This window comes from Haplochromis burtoni, unplaced genomic scaffold (assembly GCF_018398535.1).
Source record: "Haplochromis burtoni strain Fernald_Lab_line unplaced genomic scaffold, NCSU_Asbu1 Contig_4, whole genome shotgun sequence".
NCBI classification, from domain to species: Eukaryota; Metazoa; Chordata; class Actinopteri; order Cichliformes; family Cichlidae; genus Haplochromis; species Haplochromis burtoni.
In genome coordinates, this window is record NW_024582365.1 from 157,976 (window position 1) to 179,612 (window position 21,637).

The window sequence follows — 21,637 nt, forward strand, 5'->3', positions numbered from 1 at the left end:
CCGAGACACTTATCATGGTTTGTTGTTGTGAATCAGTGTGTAGTGAAATTGAGGAGCTTTGATTTCATTGACAGATGGTAGAGTTGCATTTGTATGGCTGCTTTAATGTGTACTGTTTTTCTCCAAGTACAAAACGGTGAGGTCTCATTGTATATGTGCTACCATATACCCCATTTCCGAGCCATAGAAGGAACTGAGCCCTAGCTCTGATATCATCCTTTTTATCTCTCTGCAGCTGCACTCCTTTGTTCTGTACCAATATGTTAAAAGTTTTCCTTTGCAGCTCAGTTTTCCTTTAGCGTCAACTTTGAAGGAGTTTACTGATCAGCACCTGCTAAAATGTGCATCACTCTGGAGTCTTTGCAGTTTTGACCCGTCGCTCTTTTCACTGTGTTTTGCAGGAGATTAGAAACGTGCACAACGAGCAGCTGATGGGCATCAGACGAGAGGAGGAGATGGAGATGTCTGATGATGATATGGAGGATGCCCCTGACAGCAAGGACTCTGAGGACTCAGGTATGCATATGCATCCACAGTTCAGCACTTCTGTCATCTTGACAGGAAGTACACTGATCACGATTTCCAAAGGATCAGCACAGAGACTGTTAAATAACTGAGGGAGACAGCTCTGTTTGACTGAAACGACAGTAATCATCCCCCAAGCACCTGACATCCCTGCATGAATAAAAAAACACATTCAGACTACATCAAGCTGCTGACAATATGCAGGCTAGCCTGAGTTAATGTTGAACATAAGTGCTGAATGTCATTCACCTCAGTCCACCCCAGTGAATGTACACATAGGAGCATGTACATGTGCCAATCTGTCCACATCTGCCAGCTGCCATCTAATTTCAGATTGGGGTATCACTGAAGTGCCATAATCTTCTGTTGCTCCCTCAAAGGAGACTCTTTGTGTTTGCTGAAGCAACAAAAGTTAATGATGCTGCTAATCCCTCAAACCCCATAACAATAACCCAAGAATTCTATAGTAGTCATTGGTGCAACATGCAGGGAACCACATGTGAGGCCTCTTCATCCCATGTTCTGTGCCTCTTTCATGTCTCAGATGTGTGGTTTCTTCTTGGCTGTTAATCAGCCTGATCTCTGCCTTTTGCTAATATGACAGCATCTCTAATTAGCATGCAAATGTATGTAAATGCACTCGTCACTTCAGCCCCTTCTCTTTTGCAGCCTTGCTGTTTAGCTATCATTAATTAGCATTGCTGTCAAAGACCTGTCATTTCGCTCAATGCTGCAGGATTGGCTGAGGTGGCAGGTGTTAATGTGACACTTTTTCGTATTTGTGTTAACAGGCTGAGTGTTGCACCCCCCCCCCCACACACACACACACACACACACACACTCACTAACCTTTAAGCAAACGGGCATGTTTACACGTCAACCATCCCGGCTAAAAACACCTGTGTTATGACTGCAGCCTCTTAAAAAGGGAATCGATGCTCCGCATCTGACTCATGTACAGAATAGAAGGCAAAAGAGCCGCTTCTGTGCATGACTGTACACCCGAAGGTGTATGCCTACGTGCACACTCGCGGATATCTGCAGGTCGATAGCTTTGCCTGTTACGTAACAGAATCTGGCCAAGCAGTTGACATCTCCTCACACCAAGCTGATGAGGCTCTCAGATCAATACACTTCTCACCTCAAACCTTCATTTTGCTGGTAGGAAAGAGCACACACAAACCCAGCGTGGACACACACACACACACACACACACACACGCCCAGCAAGAGTTCATTAACACTGCCAATGGTCCTCCATGATAGACTGCAGGCAGCACTCGTGAACACCCACACAAAACCTAACAAGACATGCTTTCATGCACACACTCACTCACACAGGATGGGGCTTATCTCCCCAGTCCAGTCAGTGTGTTGCAGTTTCCCAAAGAGCTTCTGCTCAAGGCTTGCAGTAGGAGAGCAGAACCGATATAGTAGTGGACATCTTTGGAGCTAAGCAGATCTCATGGAATAATACCTCCTCCCAATCTACTCTTTTACTCAGTAGGTCAGGTCAAATGTCCAGATGAGAGCTACTGGCTAGAACACTGTGGTATTATTACAGCTTTGAGTACATTAATATATACTACAGGTGTTTGATCCCTGGACATGGTATATAGAAGTGACAGTGCTGCACCAACTTGACAGCATTGTACTGTTGGACTTTGGGCCCTTTTGTGTTAGAATGCTTGAAAAGTAGCTAAATATCATTTACATTTGGTTACCCAGTCTGCTTTCTAAAGGGGACCTACAATGCTTGTTTGCTTAACTACCCTTTCTGCTTTGGTTTAAGGGGGATGGGGGGAGGCCCCTTTTTCAGCTGACATAAGGGTATATCCTGGACAGATCAGCAGTTTAGAATCGCCAATTAGCTTTACACACACATCTTTGGACTACTGGAGGGAACCAGAGTGCCTGGAGAAAACTTGCACAGAAACAATGAGAGCATTCAAACACCACAAAGCGAGCCCGCAGCTTACAGCAACCTTTTCTCCTGTGAGGACACTAACCACCTCTGCCTTATGCTCATTTCCAAAGTCTTGTTTTCATTCGTGGACTCTAAAATTGTAGCTTTGCATCAGTAACAGTTTTGTAAAATCTGTATTTGTCTTATACTGTGGATTAGTGCAAACCCCTCAGCTTGGTCCAGCCAGTCACTGGTCTAAAACAAGCTGCTTTCGTTCCCTTCCTCTTTCCTTTCCCAGCGTTTCTTTGATTTGCTACCCCTACTAAAAGCGTTTGAACAGGAGTTGTTGGGGCCGTCTTTCACAGCTAGTGCTGTTGGCCTGGTGTGGCCATATCAGTTTATCCAGTGTCATTGACATTTTACAGAGCCCAGAGTAGAAAATATGCCTCAAAGTAAACATTTAGAGCAGCCTGAGCTTTTGGCTCACAGGGATAACTTTCATATATATTGACCTCAGTGTTTGAAAGTTCTGCAGTGCTTAGTGTAAGCATGCACTACACAGAAAATAAGGAAAAGCATTATGGGTAGAAATGTGAAGTTTTCTCCAAGCTTTCCTCCCTGGGTCAGCTATAAAATCTCATATAGTGAACTTGTTCATCAGTCTGGATTTACTCAAAATGTGATGTGAGTTGTTTTTTCTTTTTAATATCTTGCCAAGCCGCTGTCATTCAAGTTATGAAAGGGAAGGAGCCTCTGGTCCCAATTTCAAAATGTCTTTGAATGATATCCTCACTGTTAACCTGGAGACACAGCACTTTCTCAGTTGATCAAACATCGTATGTATTTGTTTTGCTATAAGCGGGGATTAAATTGGGATTTGTATGAGGTTCATAAGTGTAACTTATAACTGTGACTGGCAGAAAAATATTTCTGCATACGAAAGGTCCATATTGAAGTAGAAAAAGTTGAAGCATCAAACTTTAAAGATGGGAATTAATAATCATGGTCCAGCCTTTCTGATAATTACATCAAAAGGAAAATTCTTTATAGACATTATAAGTGATGTTTCACTGCTTTCAGTACTTTGTATTGAACCGTGTGCAAATGTAAGCTAACCCTGCTAGCAGTGGGACTTATTGGCTAGCTTGTTGTAGCAACTGGCTAACTGAAATAGACTTTCATAGCGGTTTACTTTCATGAAAGGAAACTACAATAAGCTTCTGTGTCACTTTTCTGACCTATTTCTCTCCCTACCTTGAGTCCATCTTGTCCTGGCATCTATTTTATCTGAATGAAAAAACAGACAAACTCACTGGGAGACCACACTTCATGCACACTACATTATTCAGTTCACTGTTAAACCCAATGGTTTGTTTGAAAATGTATTTTAGTCCTTGGCTGAATTATTAAGATAAAGAATTACATACGTTGTTAAAGATAGATCTGTGAGGCTGGGTGTCGCCTGATGGCAGTGAAAAGTAAATGTGCCTGAGCTGAAGTCCAGGATATAGCAGTGAGTTGTTGCCAGCCGTGATACTCTAGCTGGCACGTGTCTGTGTGCAGACGTGGCAAAATGTTTCTCTGGCAAAACCTGCACCAAAGGGCGTGTCTGCCTCTGGATTTTAGCAGATCTGAAACTTTCCAGGTGTTCAGTTTAGATCAAAAAGAAGCCACATCTCAAAAATCACCGTAGCCTGACTTGTGAACACAAAGTACTGTTTCGATGATATATTTATTACTAAATTAGTTTTTTACCAATTATATATCAGAAACATAACACGTCGCAGGTAACACGATCCCATCACTACACATTCTTTAGCTTTTTCTTCAACTTTATTTCTGAGATATCCGTTTTTGACCATTATTTCTCACCTTGATGGCTGCCTTTGTGCCTCAGCCTTTATTGTTGGGTAGCCGAAGCCAGTCAGAGGTGCAAATCAAAGTGGTTGCAAACAGAAAATGCTTCATTATATTATCAGGAATATGGTATGTAAATTTCATGCCTATCCAAGTGAAAGAAATCCTCCAACTGCGAATAAAATAACAGTGGGTAAAATAATGGGATGTAAACCAAGCTTTCTGGAGCTTTGATGTCAGCTGCTTTGTAGATAAATACCATCTTTTTCTGTCATGCTCTGTCCTAACTCTTTTGTTATCAGTGCTCTAATAGTCACCTCCTGCTGTTGCCTCTGTGAATGAGGAGTGATGCAATCATGACTGCACATGTCACTGTCAGAGGTGCAACCTTTACTATCTTGTTTGTGTTTTAATATATACGTCTTCAGAGGACAAACGGCTCGGGGAAAACTCAAGAGCACCGTATCAGGAGTGACACAGTAAAACTGAGCCTTATCTCAACTGGAATTTGTATTGTTAGGGGTGTTAAATGAATATAGGGAATGACCGGTGGCGATCCATGATAACCAGAATATTTAATTTTCTCTGTGTTTATTATGTAGGAGTTTCCCAAGCAGAGGCATTAAAGGAGGAGAACGACTCCCTACGCTGCCAGCTGGACGCCTACAGGAACGAGGTGGAGCTGCTAAAACAAGAACAAGGCAAAAATCAGCCAATTAGGAGCGAGGAGGACAACACTCACTCACAGCAGCTCAGCTTCCTGCAGCAGGCTCTGCAAGGCATGCAGAAGGTGATGCTTATTGTCTACACAGAAGCATACAGAGACAGCATCTTCCAGCCTTCTGTCCATCAGTGGGTTTAATCTATTGGTTCCTGTCTGCACTGGGTACTTTGTACCAACAAGGTCGCTCAGGTTAACTCGTTGAATTTTCTATGCAAGCTGAAACCTTCGCTGTCATTTATCCATGACCCTGCACTTTAAATGGTAGCTAAGTGCTATTTGGGAGCACGTAGAGAAGCGCAGTTGTCTGGAGCATCTGTGAAGAGCAGCTGAAAAATATTTTTACAGGAACACTTGTTCACTGTCAGAACGGGTTTTATTTGGAACTGGAGAGCTATGTGCTGCGATTCAAACAGCATGTTCTTGGAACGAACCCAAGCCTATTAAAACCATTTCAGACCATTTAATCAAAAAAAGATACTGAAAAAACATTATTAGGATTTTAATGACATGAACTAGGTTTCAATCTAAAAGTTGCTGAATAACCTTTTACATTTCCTACTTTGAAAAGAACCCATCTAAGTGTTTTAAAACATTTGGGTATCTTTCTTTGCCTTTAGACAATAATGTTGATGGCAAAGACCCAAACGGGACAGGCAAAAAAAGACCTCAACCCCAAGGTCAAGGAGTGAGGTCAAGTTTTCTGAAAGATAGGAGGCTGAGGTGGTCAGTAATGTCAGAAAGCATGTACAGACAATTTTAGAGGTTCAAGTCTACAAAGTTTAGCTAATAGGCTCCTAAAACTCCAAAAATAATTTGACTTCATGCATCTTCACATGCAGCATTATCTTTTCATGCACCTCTGGACCCATTTTCGTTCAGCTCATGTTTTACATCCCTACACAGAAGTGTTTTTCTGGTCCCCTTGCACTTGTGCCTCCACAGTGCCTGCAGAGTTTCCACCTGGTTTCCAGATTGTGGAAAATTGCAGTCAGAACAGTCTGGGGACAAAGTGAAGGTGCAAAGTGACCCAGATCCCCTGGATCACCCTCCTGACCCTACACGCCTACATGCTGGGTCACAGCTGAGGACACAGCTCTCATCACCACCGTTGATATTTTTTTATGTTTTGGGGGGGAAAAGCAGCCACACTGAAAGCTGTCCAAAAGTAAAGAAGATAATCTTTAAGACTATATTGACTAAGTCATTTAAAGTTTTTATTATTTGTATGGGTTACTTTTGGAGCCTTTTATTCTTGACCTTGAAAACAGCAGATCAGCAAACAGTTTTATAAGGTCTGTTGAGTCGTTCTGCAGCAAAATGGGGAAACAAGGACATGCGTAAGTTCAATTAACTCTAATTCTGTTTCAGCATTGTGAACCGGATCTGCTGATTAAGATCAAAACGATCACTGAAATATTATCTTAACTACTAAATCTTTACCTTACAGCTTAATAATCTTTCTAAATTTGAAATGAGCAGCCATAGGATGTCAGAAATCCTTAAATCTGCCTTTACAATGCTAAAGTTTGACTCACTCTGGGTGTCTCAGGTAATGGAAATTATGATCAATTCATGTTTAGAAGAAGAAAAATCCATTAAACCCCCGCTGCTCATTTCTGCTCACGGAGAGTAATTACCTTTCCAACTTGCATATCCCGTGGTGTGTTTATGAAAAGATTAGGTGAATGGATTAAATGAACTGGAAGGCGCTGCAATGGGATACCTCTCCTTTGTCAGCGTCCACACGTTGTATTGCAGAGTCCCTCAGACTAGAAAGTAAACAAAAATATCAGCACATACTGACAACCTTGTCTCGTATTCTTGTGAATTATAGTGTAACAGAGAAAAAGCACTGAGTGATTAGGAGTGCAGGCGAAAACTTGTAGCTGCAAAGACCCCCCTCCAACAAGCGTACCGCCTTTGTGTTGAAATGAACACAGAAGGTGGATCCTTTTATCTGTGTTCAGGAAGAAACGTCAGACAAATTGGACACAAATCTAGGTGTTAGCCTTCAAAGCTTTCTCAAAACTGGTTCTTCTGGTACTCAAAGCAAGCATGAAACCCAAATGAGCGTTCCGATTAACATCCCTATTAAGAGTTTTTCTTCTATATTCATGCATATTTATTTTTGACTGAAAGATCTGCAAAATGATTCCTCTTGGACACATGCACGAGAGCAGAATTTTTCTTTCTGTAAAAATGTTTATTAATCATATAATTCACATCCATATCTAATTGCTTTTTTGTATTGAGCTGAAGTTCCAATTACCAGTATGGGGATTAGATGCTAAATATTAATGAACAAATGGCGTATTGTTCCTCTGCTTTCAGAGCAGGTTGATTATGAGGTTAGCATTGTCACGGTTAGTTAGCTCACAAAGGCATTAGTGGCTTAATGTGCTCGCTTTTTTGTTTTTACAGCAACTGTTAAAAATGAGGGAAGAATTAAAACAGCGGGAGGCCGAGCTGGAGAAGAGTTTGGAGGAAAAACAACAGCTGAAGAATCAAGTGCAGAACCTGAAGGAAGGTCTCCAGAACCTGCAAAACGCACACGTAATGCAGGTAGGTGTGACAGACATGCACGCTTTCACTGGGAACATGTGAGCGTTGCCATTCTGCGTTTCATAGGAGAGTGAGTTTATTTGTTTGTTCGAACAGTTATTATTCTGCACTTTAATGGGAAAGAAATTAGTCCGAGGCCTTCAAGAAGTTTCAGTGCACAAAAGAAATTAAAGATGTAAATCATAAATAAATAAACAGCGAGCAATGTGAATGCTGCAGTAAGTAGTTTGGGGTTGAGAAAATCACTTTGAACTAGTTTAAAGCTCTTCTAAACTCATCAGGATCCCAAAATGGCCACATTGGGTGGAAAAACCAGTGTGCTTGACTGCAAACAAACAAGCCATTCAATGGTGGCTGAACCATATAAATATCAAACTATACATGAGAACCTTTGTGCTCACAGTTACATGTATAAAGTATTTAATATCACAAGTCTGAAAAAAGAAATTGATGCACTTCAGCATGAATCGTGGCTCAAGAGTTGGCGGTTTGTCTTGTAATCGGAAGGTTGCCGGTTCGAGCCCCAGCTCCGACAGTCTCGGTCGTTGTGTCCTTGGGCGAGACACTTCACCCGTTGCCTATTGTTGGTGGTCAGAGGGCCCGGTGGCACCAGTGTCCGGCAGCCTCGCCTCTGTCAGTGCGCCCCAGGGCGGCTGTGGCTACAGTGTAGCTGCCATCACCCATCATGAATGAGTGGATGTGTGAAGTGCTTTGGGGTCCTTAGGGACCAAGTAAAGCGCTATACAAATGCAGGCTATTTACCATTAGCATGAATGGGGTCTTCAAAATATCAAAACTGGAAAAAAGGACAGACTGCAATGAGATTTCTGACTTTTACTGGAGGTTTCGTTCTCATTTTCCTCCCTGGAGTGTTTATTCATTTTTTAAACCACGGTATAATCAAGTTTTTCATTTGTAGTTTTACTCCAAAAAATATTAATGTTGCAGCTTTCATGTTGTAAGTAGTTCAGTAAAATGACATTTATGAATTCCCTCAGTTTATGTAATAGTAATGTGCCCTACTAAAAAGCTAAAGAACATTTTAACTAATACCCATTTAAAGGCCTGTGTGTCATTTGTGTATTCAAACATTTTTCAGTTTCCGCAGGCATCCATAGAAACAAATTGAGCTAGTAAATTATAGCTGCACCATATCTTCCAGGTAGTTCCATTTTCAGCTGCTTTCAGCTCTGATCACTTGATTTGTTGACTGAAAATCAAAGTATAATAAAATAATAATCAAAAAATAAAAGAACTTCTCTCTTTTACCTTCTCTTAAGTGATGTTTGGTGGCATTATTCCCCTTGTAAATGGTAACAGACTGAATGTAATTGTTCTCCATCTTCAAATCATTTCGTCCAAATGGCAGCTTGTTGCTGTAGCTGACTGTAGAGCAGAAATATGACCGTCGACGTTAATTGCAAAACTAACTGGTGAGTTTCAGCCTCTGTTTTGTTTATTCGGTTGCACCGTTTCTGCTTGTGCTTCGACTGTGCTGGCTACATCAAACGTTTGAAAAAAATTCAGTCCACAGCAAAGCTTGACCTAGATCACAACCTGGTATTCACTTAGTCTTTCTTTACAAATTTTCATTTTGTTTTGTGGCCGAACTCAGACCTGCACAAGAAACTGAAATCTGTACAGCTGTGCACAAAAACTTCAGAGAGGAAGGTGCACACGAGTCACAAGCCTGACCTGCTGTGGCCAGTGCCACTTTGAAGGTCACCATCTTGTTCACTTCTGAACTACGTTCAAGTGGGATGCTATTTTTGGCTCTCTCATAGGAAGTGCTTCTTATGCATTCTTCCTCTTTAACGAGTCAAAATGGGAATGTTTCAGCTTTATTTTCATTTTCGGGATCTAGATGAAGGGAGGCAAATTTGGCAATCTAGTGATGCGGGTTGTGAGTGAAGATTGTGTTTGCGCAGCCAACAAACTCCTCTGTTTTCACTGCGCGCTGTGAACCAGCACACAGTGGCACTTCCAGTTTTCTCAGCTGAAACTTCTCTGGCAGACGCCTCAGGACAGTACAGTAAAAGTCCACATTAACAGTCTCACCCTGGGGAACCAACTCACGATGCACGACCCAGTGGGGGAAAAATGGGATTTGTCTGAGTGTTTTCTCACCTGAAGCGCCGCCTTAAGCCGTGGAAAGTTTGGACTCCACTGTGAATTCATATAGTACAGTTTAAGTGATCAGCACAAGGCTTACAGAGACAATCTGTAGTAGATGGTTTCTGCACATGGTCAAGAAGATGACCTATGAGAAAATGACATGAGCTAAATGTAAATCAAACGAGGCTTTAGATTTTCATGTACCCATTCCTAGAGTTTTTAATTCAGACCTTATTCAGTGTTTAAGCTGGACTACACAGAAGACTGGGCTGTGGTGCCTCTAAAGCACCCCTCCCTTGGTCAGCCAGAGTCTCATCTTTGAGTGGGTGACAGCACACTGAACCAGAATGTAGCGTTATTTCACCAAAAACAAAGGCTTGTTTTTCTTTTAAATAACTCCCATAAGGCCAACTTTCCGCACGCACCCTCAACAGCATCCTGCCCAGTCGGGTACATTTAATCAGTCTCCACAGGCTCATCAATCATTATCTCTACATCCTTACTATCATAAAATGAAAACCTGCCCTTGCTGCCTCATTATAACAGTGCTGAGTATTTCAAGGCCCTTATCGTTATCCAAGTAACATACCTAGGTGTAAACAGAGTTTTTAAAAGCTCTCTGCAGAACATCCATGCCAGCAAAAAGATTACTGCCAAAATAAATACCTTCAGCCTTTAGGTTGTAACCTGTTTGTCTAACAGTAAGGCAGCGCCAGCAGCAACTCCCATCTCACCGTGCCCTCGTCTGCACCAGATAATGCCGTTTTTAAGGGTTTTTCTCTTCTGTGAGGCAGGCTGGCTAACCATCTGAACTGTATGTTCTCACAACACCCGCATGACAAAAATACCAAAGAAATTAATTCACTTTTTTAACTAGAAACACATTGAGCACAGTTGACCAAACTCAAATGGTTTCTTCCCTTTTCTGCAGCTGCGATTTTATGTCACGCCGACCACCAGCCTTACCCAGTCACGCGCTCTCAGTCCTGAACATTTTGTCCTTTGTGTCATGCATCTGCACCGGCATCACACAAAGCAGTGTTTTTTTTTTTCTCTCAGAGAGGCTGTAACTAACAGATCGCAGCGATGTCAGAGTATGGTCACCAGATTGGGGGATATTACCTGCCAGATAGGAGCCACGTGGCCACACCTGCTGCTTTATTAATCTACATTGGTGTTTTTGGGAAAAGACTGTTAGTAACAAAGTGCCTAAAGATGCAATTTCAAATTGATTCTTTGCTCAGTCGTCTGTGTTGACATAACACTGGCTCATCCCTTGAGTTAGGTGCCTTTGTAATGCTTGAGTGATTCATAGGTCAATGTTAAGTGGTTCCGCAAACAAACAAAAGCATTCCTCTGAAAGCAGTCGGGTACAAGCACTGGAATGAAAATGAGTGAAACCTTTGAAAGACCTTCAGAAAGCCTTAAGAAATATTGCTCAAGACCACTTAAAAATACAAGAAAGTCTGGCTCCTTGGAAGCAAAATACAAAGAAGTGAGGAGTCCAGCGCTGTCTGTAGGGCTGAACAATGAATCTAATTTTCATTTCAGTTACATTTCAATTCAGTTTAAGCTCGCAGTGATGAGTAAAACAAGGTGATTTAGATAAAACGACTACTGTGCCACTCTTAAAATGACTCTCTTTAGTAAATTTAGTATTTTTCCGAACTGAGTAATTGTGGTAAATGGTCATCTGAATGTTGATCACGATAAAAGGATTTTTGCCACCATCGAGCAGCCCTGCCTACCCCAAAAAAACACATTAGTTAAATGTGCTTCTTCCACTGAGGCACATTTTTCCATTTAATATTGATTCGTGTCAAGCTGTATTACTACACTCTTCCACTGACAGACGCACAATCCTCAATCTTATAAACAATTTCAGTTTTCATGGGTCATTTTTCTCTGCTTGCTGTGTCATGTTTACTAATGTTTCAGGTGTTGTCCCATGCGCCGAGTGCTAAAGTGCTCATGTTTGTTAATGTTCCTTCTCGCTCGGTATAATGAGAGAAATGGCTGTCATTAAAATGAGCCTCGGGTTAAATCGCCTATTAAATTGGATGATAATACAAACGAAAGGCTCTCAAACTATGTGGGGAGCCTCTGCGTGTGTTGTCTGTTAGCTCCGAGATAACAGGTTTCATGCGACGCCGAGCTGAGTTAGTCATTTGTTAACGGATCTCTTCTTCTTCCGATCAGCTGGAATGACAGGGTTGTCAATAGCTTGTTAAGAGTGATGGGTTTGATTAGAAATGTGTCCCTCCACAACTGTGAGCCCTGGGAAATATGCTAATTAAATTCTTGCATATGGGCAAACATGAATCATGAAAGACAGTCTCATTAAAGGGAGAAAGAGAAATCAATTTTGGGGCGTTGGTTTCTCCGAAGATTAGCAGGCAATGTAGGATGATTTGTCATGCCGAGGACATCTCTCATGCCATCAGTTCTTCTTCACTGGTTCAGTCACTGTCCTTACTGTCAGCGAGCTGTCGCCACATATCACTTCACCGATGCAAGTGCAGGTCATTGAAGCCATTAACCTTATTATTATGATCACAACAAACATCTTTATCATTTCTTTGTATGTATTTTATTGTCGTCACTAAGAGTTTTCCGTTGGGATTTATCGGCTGCTTTCCTTTGTGAGTAAAGGGGCATTTCACTGACTTGGTATCGCAAGTTACCACTTGTGAGACGATATACATGAGAAAGCCAGGATATTCAGACTTTCAGTACCTAATATAAGGAAAGCACTTCCCATTATGCAACTCAATAGTTTATTTTCACTGGAAGCCTCCCACACTGTAAATGTAAACTCAGCATCACCCACAATTATTCCTTATGATAAAAAGCACAATTTAGAGCCAGAGATAAGGGTAGCAATCTAAAACCAATTCTAGTTGAGTCCTTTCCATTTAATTGTATTCTTTGTAAGCTTGGCCGGTTTATCTGACAGTCTAACTTGTGGCGTTGGAGCTTTGCACACCTGAGTCAAATGCAAGCCTTTATTAAACACTGTTTTTCCGCTGTGTTTGGGTCCAGAGCCAGTAAATTGTTCCAGACAGAATATTGATTGTAAATCAGTAAAGAAATTGATGTGTATGTAGAATCCATAACAGTCCATAATAACTTGTATCTAGACATAAATGACTTTATTTGTAGTAACTGCTTTTCACAAGATAAAGCTGTCTGTGAGCTACAGTGGGTCTGTTTGACACTCTGACAGCTTCTGAAGCTCCTAATTTTTTTATTTTCGACTCAACTTGTTAACATAGCAGGACAGTGATCCGAAACACACCAGCAAGTCCACCAATCCAAATTAAATGCACAGACTGTACATCTGTGAAAACCCGTCCTTACACCTGACAGGCTGTTTTTTTGTTTTTTAAGCTGATCATTTAGCAGGTCTGCTGTGGATTACTTTGCTGTTGATGGACTAACGTATCATTAGAGCTGTTTTATATTCCAGAAAAATCAGGACGCACACTGTTACATATTTAATAGCTGACTTGTTTGTGCCAGTTTTGACTCAGGAAGAGTTAATTACATCCATATGGAGTTTACTGTCTTAGCTTTTCTTGTTTCTTCACAATCAGCTCATATCTGGACATTATTCTAAAAATAAACAACTTTAAGACCTCCCTCCTGCCTGTCTGCATACATTGCTGCCTGGCTTGTTTCTCAGTGTGTTATTCTTCATATGTTTCTAATGTGCTACAGCTGGAGATGTCGAAGCAAGACGACAGAGGAAGCGAGGAGAGCGCTAATCAAAGCAGCGTAAGTGGGGAAAAATGCTCAGTCCTCCACATAGTTTTGTCCTCATTCTCCCTTTCTTCTTCTTGTTTTCCTTCTCCTCCTCCTCCCGATTTTCCCCTCTCTCCTCTTCCAATGACATGACAGATCATTACGGGCCAAACTAGTTCACTGCAACTGCATGTGTCATTTAATAAATCACACAGACACAAGTGGGCTAGGAAATAAAGGAGTCATAAAGTCAAAACGGCTTGCACATGTGCATATGTCTACACACCCACACACCAAGACACACTCACAGGGTGTTATGGATGGATAAAAAAAGGCCACCAGAGATCCCACACTAGAAGTGGAAATGGTACGCACCGTACTGTGTAGAACAACAAGCACAGACAAAATCTCTTCTGTTATGCTGCCTCTTCTCTGCCACCTGTCAGAGATCTGAAACGAGCAGCTTGATCGTTCGCCTTCCAAGTCTCTTCCCCTCTCCCTCTATTTGTTCTTTTCAAACTCGTCTCCTCTGTCCTGTCATTGTGTATGTGCGAGACACGCTTCCCTCTATTAGAAATATAGCTGCTGGCTGAATATCCTCCCTCGCCTCATTATCCCCTTCCTCATTCATTATCCCCGTTTTCATTGTCTCTCTGGATTGACATGTTGGTGGTGAAACTTTCTGGTGTGCTCGTCGCACTTATTTGTGCACGATTGTCTTTTTATTGTGTCCCATGCATCAGCCTAAATTTGAATTTGTTTACATTACGCCAGATAACTCAGTCAAACAGTGCCAGTGGCTGTCTGCAGACTGATTCATGCTAACCGTGTGTGTGTTTTGTGCACGTGTAGGAAGCCACAGCGTCGACGGTGGTGTCCTGCAGTCAGGAGAAAGAAGGTCCCACAGAGAGGAATCCACCAAGTCCTGTCCACTCCGAGAGGGAAGCTCTGCTAGTTGGTACGCTGACACTCTGGCTTTTCCCAGCACTCTCACTGAGACATTTCTTAACCCATGAACTGCTCAGTGGCAGGCCCGGGCCCTTCTGTGTGGAGTTTGCATCCTCTCCTCACGCTTCCTCCGGGAGCTCTGGTTTCTCATCAAAACATGCTAAGTAAATTGTCTTTTCACTGTGCCCTTTACCAGGACACAAGCTTACAGCTACATTTGATCGCTGGCTCCTGGTTACATTCAAATGCCTCTTTCTCCAGAAATGTGTGTTTCTTATATGCAGAGTTTATTATTATAACACACACCTTACTCGAGCTGCCCTCAGCATTCATGGCCCTGCACCTGCACACAAAGTGTCAGAGTGCTTTGAAGGCAGAAAATAGGAAGATTTGGATAAAGATTCAGAAACACCAAACATGGGAAGTCTGGATGCTGCACCAACCGCTGCATTTATGGCTTATGAGGAAAAAAAGGATGACGACTTCCTTGCAACAAGTAAAAATCAAGGGTTGCGTTGTTTTTCATTTTTGCAAATAGTTGCCGTGACCAGCTGCTTTCGACTGCTTAAGATTGAAATGCGATAGCACAGGTTGCCTGGTGGGAGGCAACATGTCTCCAAACAGTTGCACTCTTCCTTAGACTGACTGCAGTCGCACTCAGACAGATTGGCTGAGGTTGGCAAATAATGATCAACTATGAGATTTTACTCTGTTGCATTCTGGTTATAATCTTATTGAAAGACCAGGTTCCACAGTGGCTGTCACTGTGCAGGTAAATCACCATCCTGCAGCTACTTTTTAACTCTTTGTGAAGGAATCTCTGAATTCCATTTTTTTTAAATCTATGAGTTTGGCAACAATATTGCAAGTTTGTGTCTCGGTCTCCAACCACTGTTTTCATTAGTGTGACTGTAGCTTCAAAGCTTCCTCTCTATAGAGCGATCACCTGTTTTTGGATTTGCCTCATGGAACATTTTACAGAAACTTTTAATGTTCAAGTGTTGTTTATATTTATTGGCTTGTTTCTTCAGGTACTTGATAGTTGTGTCAGCTTTCAGACGTAATAGTTATACAATTCTTAGAAAGAAATGTGGTGTAAAATAAGAGGAATGGCAGCAGTGTCTGTTCCTTTCTGGAAGTGAAAATCACCATTTGTCATCTTTTATGGTCTCATCAATGTAATGATCATGAGCTCTGACTCTAGCACATTCTGGTAATCTACACACACACGCAGAGAGTGGGTGCATATTGCTCCAGCAAACGTCTGCTGTCAGTTGGAGAAGGTGTTTATTGGCTGGTTTTTAAGGTGAATAAGCATGGACAGCAAAACGATTGTAGTGGGCGAATTGTTGCAAATAAATCATCGTGAATTTTAACTTGGTGTGCTATCTAAATGCACCATTAGATTCTCAGTCGGTCTCTTAATCATTGTCAGTGGAGCAGCTCCAGACGAGCACGCTGTTTGTGTTCAAGTATCGATTGACCTCCTGCAGGTGACAAAAATGAAGTCTTGGCATACTGTTTTCCTCTAAAAAGACTCTAATGCTTATCATATTTTTGCTTCGGTGTTTGACCCAGCAGAAATCATTGTTGCTTTCACTTTGTTTTGTTATTGTTGTTTGTTTTTTACTTGTTTTTGCTTCTTTTTTTTCAAATCAGGGTACCTCAATGCTGCATAGGTGATTTGTAAACAGAGGTGGAGGATTACCTCTCTCCTGGCCCTGTCTGTGAGCTGATAGCAGATGGTATGTTTGAGCTAGGGGAGAGTTGGGCTTTGATGAGACAACGGCATCAAAGCCACCATTAAACACTCTCTCTAATCTGGAGCCACAATGTACAAGAGGCTCTTAACAGTAGTGGGACTCTGGGAGACGCCACTCGAAGCTCAGTCAGAGGACAGGAGAAAGAGTCAGATAAAGCGGCGTTGTGAACATACTGGTGTAGTTCATCGACGTTTTATGGGTGACAGGTGGTTCGTGACATGGCTCTGTGTTAACATCTCCCCACGATTTGTTTGTTCTACCTCAGGGATCATCTCAACGTTCCTGCACGTCCACCCGTTTGGAGCCAGCATCGAGTACATCTGTTCATACCTGCAGCGTTTGGACACCAAGGTAACAGACTCGCACGAATCAAAACTTCTTCTACTGTGGATTGTATGCACCTGTACTGGCAGCGTGTCTCTTTCCTGTATAGGACTGATGTATGGGCTTGTATGCCAAGGCCCTGCTGTGCCATCAACACAAGCTGTATTCTTTTAGAGCCCTTTGACAATACAAATATTTGTTTTCTCCCCAAGAGAAAGGTGAGAGGAAGGATAACATGTCTGTCCAAACAGATTTACACAGCGCTGTGTTTTAGCCCCCTTTGGTATTTAGCAACATTTCTTTTGTCTTTGACTTGAACTGGGATAAACCGAGAGCTTGCTGTTTTAACATATATGTTTTTTTCATTAGCCATGTAAACGCTTCCCTGTAAGTTCAAATGTGTACATTTTGATGTCGTAAGACACCTGGCTCATGTGAGTGGCTTCCTGTATACGCTGGCTCATTTAAAGGTTTGGTGGTGTTTTCCAGCAACATGTGCACACCAACACATCTAACAACTCATTTCCACACTGCTCATTCTTCTTTGCCTTCTAAATGCGTACAGCTTGGTATTTATTATTATTATAGTGTTTAATGTTTTGTTAAATATAGAAAAATGTTGTGAGCTAACTGTGGGTTTTGGAAAGGTCTCTTGGAAAAGAGACACTCCACTTTTACTGAGACAAATACATAACCAGTCACAGTAAACGTCAGACTGGGGACTGTGAAGGCCACTTGAGTACAATGAACTCATTGACATGTTCAGGACACCAATGCATGAGTTCGTTGAGCTTAGTTTGTTTGAGCTTTGTGAGATCAGAAAAATGACTGCATATGCATTAAGTTGCAATTGGCTGATTTAATATTTGCATTAAAAAGCAGTTGAAGGAGTGTACCTAATAATGTGGTGAAAATGGTTTTCAAGCAAGTTTAACTTTGACCGTTTCACTTTTCTATATGTGGACTTCAAACATGTCTTCTCATATCTGACTTTTCCTGATGCGGGAACGTATTAAAAGTAGATCCTTCTTCATGTCACTTGAAGCCAGACACCGCCCAATCCTCACACATCCTCAGCTTCCACTCTGTCCGCTGAGGCTATTCCATCCCCATCTTTCCGACGAGGCGTTTTAGACACATTATCGCTCTTCACTGCCACTTATATGAGGCTTTCAAGATGCCAACTTTCAGTGTCACCTCCAAAAAAGCAACACTAAGATTAATGGCCACTTCTCCTCTCCGCCCCAACAAGAAGACCTTCAGGGGGAAAAATGGCAGCCTATCCCTTTATATTCCCAGCGCTGAGCAAACATTAAACCCTTTTCAGACAACTTATCATTTAGTAGAATTAATTGGCAAAAATGCGGATGTCTCAAGCGCATCGACGTGGCTGCCCTGAGAAATGCGTGTTCTCTGTAGCAACTCTTTAAATATGCTCATCACCAGCCTGACTCATTCTCACACATGCAAAGAGTGTGACGGACTTCTCTGATGCCTTTTGGGGATTTTTTTGTCTTGAGTGTGTTTTAATGTGAGCGGACGCCCACGCTTGTCTGTCTGTGTGCGTCTGAGTTTGCCTGTACATCTGTTGTTCCCACACAGACTCTTCGCTACACACATTAAGCAGCCCACAGAGTTTTGTCAATATCACTGGCTGGACTCACCAACAACGAGTCCAATCCTCTCTCCTTATCTGGTCGCTCCACACACACAATCACGCACGGCTTCATTGTGTGTAATGACACTCTAGTCCTATCTCCACGATGGCTCTTAATGCGTCCTGACATGAGTGCAGCTCTTAAACAATCTACTTATTAATTCAAGTCACTGTGGGATGTTTACAGCAGCTTGGACAGTGAATCTTGGCAGCGTCACCTCAGGATTTAGGCTGACTGATCCTCAGCCCACCCATGTGACTGAACGTGTAGAGGAGGTGTAAGAGAATAAAGCGTGAATGTTATGAACAACTCACTGGGTGACCCAACAAGGGCTGGTGAGCATTTTTCTCCCAAAGTGGTTTCCTGCCTTAAAAGATGGTTCCACTGAAAACAAAGTGAATTGAAAAGCATGAGTACACTTTCTCACTAATGGTTATGACTAAAATGTTTGCAAAGTTATAATTAGGGGCTAAGTATATTTTTCATCTGTGCCGAGTTTGATGTGCGTCGTTGTGCAAATATAACTGAAAATTAGCTCAAAGACGACTGACAAGCCTGAAGCTTTGAGCGCTACATTAAGGGGATCCAGAGATTCTGTTAAGCCGTAGAAAGCATGGTTTGGGGTTAACTCGCCCCCTTTTGCAGTCTGCAGACTACACAAAATCAGCCCGATAATCACCAGATCCAGATGAAATTGGGTGTTGGTTGATGTCTGGAACAAAGATGGCCATCACGCATGAAAATTGATCACATTATCTTGCATAATATGTCGTAATGAGTACCGACACTGCATCTGGGACTTCTTGCGGCTCTCCTGACAAAAAGCCTAGAACATTAGAAACTTCTTCAGCGCACTTCTGTGAGATTAAGCAATATGAGCACACAGCTGTTCAGTTTCTTCTACATTAGAAGACAGTTTCCATGTAAAGAAAGACGGTCCCTATAAATGAGGAGCAATGCAGTCTGTCTCACACTCACGGGAAGGTCGAGATTTTATTATTCTAGCATGTGTAATTTGACGCGCTGCCCATCGTAACAGATGAAAATAGCTGCTCTGCATGATTTATCCTTCATCCTATAATGAAACTTTTCCATTAGGGTCGAAACATTTCTAGGATGACAATGTCTCCATCCGCAGGATACCATGAGTCACTGAATAGTTTGAGTAGGAAAGGGATATGAATCACATGCTACGCTGTGCAACCACCAGATTTAAGCCCAGGTGAATATGAAAGATTCTGTGGCCAGCGTCTCCCACATTATAACTAAAATACCAAGAGAGCCTTGAGTACATTTTGGAAGCTTGCAGAATCAGTACCAGGATTGATTAAAGATGTTCTTACGGCATATGGACGCCCGTCAACTTACCAGCTTGCAATTTGGTACAAATCTGTAAAATAGTAAGTTAGAATGATTGCAATTAAAACTACGAAAGTATTGCAAAAGGTTTGGTAGTTAGAAGGGGTTTAAAAACCCCTTTTTGTTGGTTAAGTCAAGCATTGAGTTCTTCAGCTAATGAGTCTGTACGGCAGTGACAGGAGACGGCAAAGCTGCGTTTGAGTTGCACAAAGGTTCCCACTCCCGCAAAGTTTTCAAAGGTAGCAAAAATCTTAAACTCCTCTAAGTCAGTGAAGGACGGTAAAGACGCGGCTAATGTGATAGATAATCTCCACCAGCACGACTCTTGACTAGCTGTAGTTTCTTAATGTTTTTCCTGTAAAACCTGAAAAAAAGCACATCGATATAATTAAGTCTGGAGGAGATAAAGGCCTGAATGACCTTCCTCAGGTCTGCTAACAAGAGCAATGAACCGATCATAGTCACGTGTCCCAGCTGATTCAAACACAGTTGCTTACTTCAGTGCCATGAGCAGACTTTGACGGTTTTAAATTAAAACATTTTTTAAATGATTTTAAATCAAAAAATAAATCAAGGGGTTTTAATTTTAGTGATAAGCTGTCCATCAAGACATGATATAATTAATAGTTCCACTGCTTAACTCCAACATCTGGCTTCTAATAACTGTGTAAGTGTTTTATCTCATGTGAGGAAAGTCAAAACAGAATTCTGAGAGCTGAGTGAAGTCACGAGGTTAGTGGGACAGCAGATGGATGTGACCTGTGGTCTGATGCTGGTTCTCCAGAGGTTTCACTACTTTCAAGTGTGATTTGTGCAAGATCTGTTTCAGGAATACCTTTTTTTTTTTATTTTAATGAATGTGATTGTGTGGTGCACAGGTGCAGATGGATATGTCTTAGACAATGTGGGCTTATAATCTGTACCTGTGTTTGCAGATCAACCCCACTGAGGTGGAGTCTCTTCTCTCTCGGCTGCCCTGCACCTTCAGACAGGAGCTAACTGGTGTCGGAGCCAGTCTAGAGAAACGCTGGAACTTCTGCGGCTTTCAGTGCATCAAGAGCACGTAGAGACGGCCGGTGGCACTTGTGGAGGAGAAAACAGGCGGACAAGGCAACACTGAGATACTGTAGACATGTGAAAGAAACCTGCGCCTGACTGTACGAGGACACAGCAGACTGAGCACAGATCAGAGAGGAAAGTTAACAGCATTTCAGGGACTCTGTGTGGGTGGCAGAGACGTGCAAATGCTGCATTTCTATGGCTACAGTAGTGTTGACACCAAGCCCTGGTGATGCAGTCTTCATGAGCTTGAACTCAGTTTCTCGATGTCGGCTAAATATTTTTAGACGCGATGACTCCCCGCGAGTCGCAGAACAGCACCAATTCCTACAGTCACTGGATTATTCTGTAGTTTTTTGCCCACAGGGGCAGGGCATTGTGATTTCAAAGCCTACAGTCGGCTCTGTGTGGTGTCAGTGTGGGCCCGGTCTACAGGGCTACACTGGGAGGTAATCAGGGTACGCCTGAACACTTCAATCCTCCAAACCCTTTGGCCTCCCTCTCTTCTCTTTTTTGCTGTTCCTCGTTTGTAACATAGATCAAAAAATAGATATATTTCTTCATTTTCTGTAAAGGCGGTTAACAGTTGCATAGAATCATTTGTTGTAATACACTGTAAATGCTTGGATGATATTTTTGATTATAAAAAAGATGTTTGAGTATACATAAATGAGTCTGTTTATTTTATATATATATGTTTTATATGTGTCAATGAAGGTTAGCAGGGTTAGGGTTGTACATATTTCAAGTATTATTTTGAGCCAAGGAGTATAATAAGGAATTACCAATTCTCTATGCCATTACAGATATGTAGAAAAACATAAAAATGTTGTTTTTTTTTTTTGTTTTTTTTGTTTTTTAACCCCTAACCCTAACCCATTTATAAAAATGTTTTTTTAAATACCTAAACCTTTCTGATTTCTCACTGTTTACTCACAGATCTCAAGACAGGATCAGTTTAGGTTGCAGATTAGGAACTTCTACATGCAAAGTATGATATGAAACGACTCCTGAACATGTTATATTGAGAGTGTATCTTAATCTTACCGTGTTTAATCCACATGGAAATGTTAGATCACAAGCCCGCTGTGTCA

The 21,637-nt window shown here is 41.8% G+C and overlaps 1 protein-coding gene across 4 annotated transcripts in view; it reads left to right on the top strand.

Moving 5' to 3' along the window:
* The window catches only part of enox2 (ecto-NOX disulfide-thiol exchanger 2), a 133,449-nt gene extending 112,236 nt beyond the window's left edge, over nt 1-21,213 (top strand). For all 4 annotated transcript variants that reach the window (XM_042220527.1, XM_005913102.3, XM_005913101.3 and 1 more), the window contains 7 exons: nt 402-516; nt 4,890-5,077; nt 7,433-7,573; nt 13,409-13,465; nt 14,285-14,390; nt 16,409-16,494; nt 20,420-21,213. In XM_042220527.1, the coding sequence (XP_042076461.1) occupies nt 402-516; nt 4,890-5,077; nt 7,433-7,573; nt 13,409-13,465; nt 14,285-14,390; nt 16,409-16,494; nt 20,420-20,551 (825 nt within the window). In that variant the 3' untranslated portion in view covers nt 20,552-21,213. The remainder of the gene's footprint in view (nt 1-401; nt 517-4,889; nt 5,078-7,432; nt 7,574-13,408; nt 13,466-14,284; nt 14,391-16,408; nt 16,495-20,419) is intronic.
* The last annotated feature ends 424 nt before the right edge of the window (nt 21,214-21,637 follow it).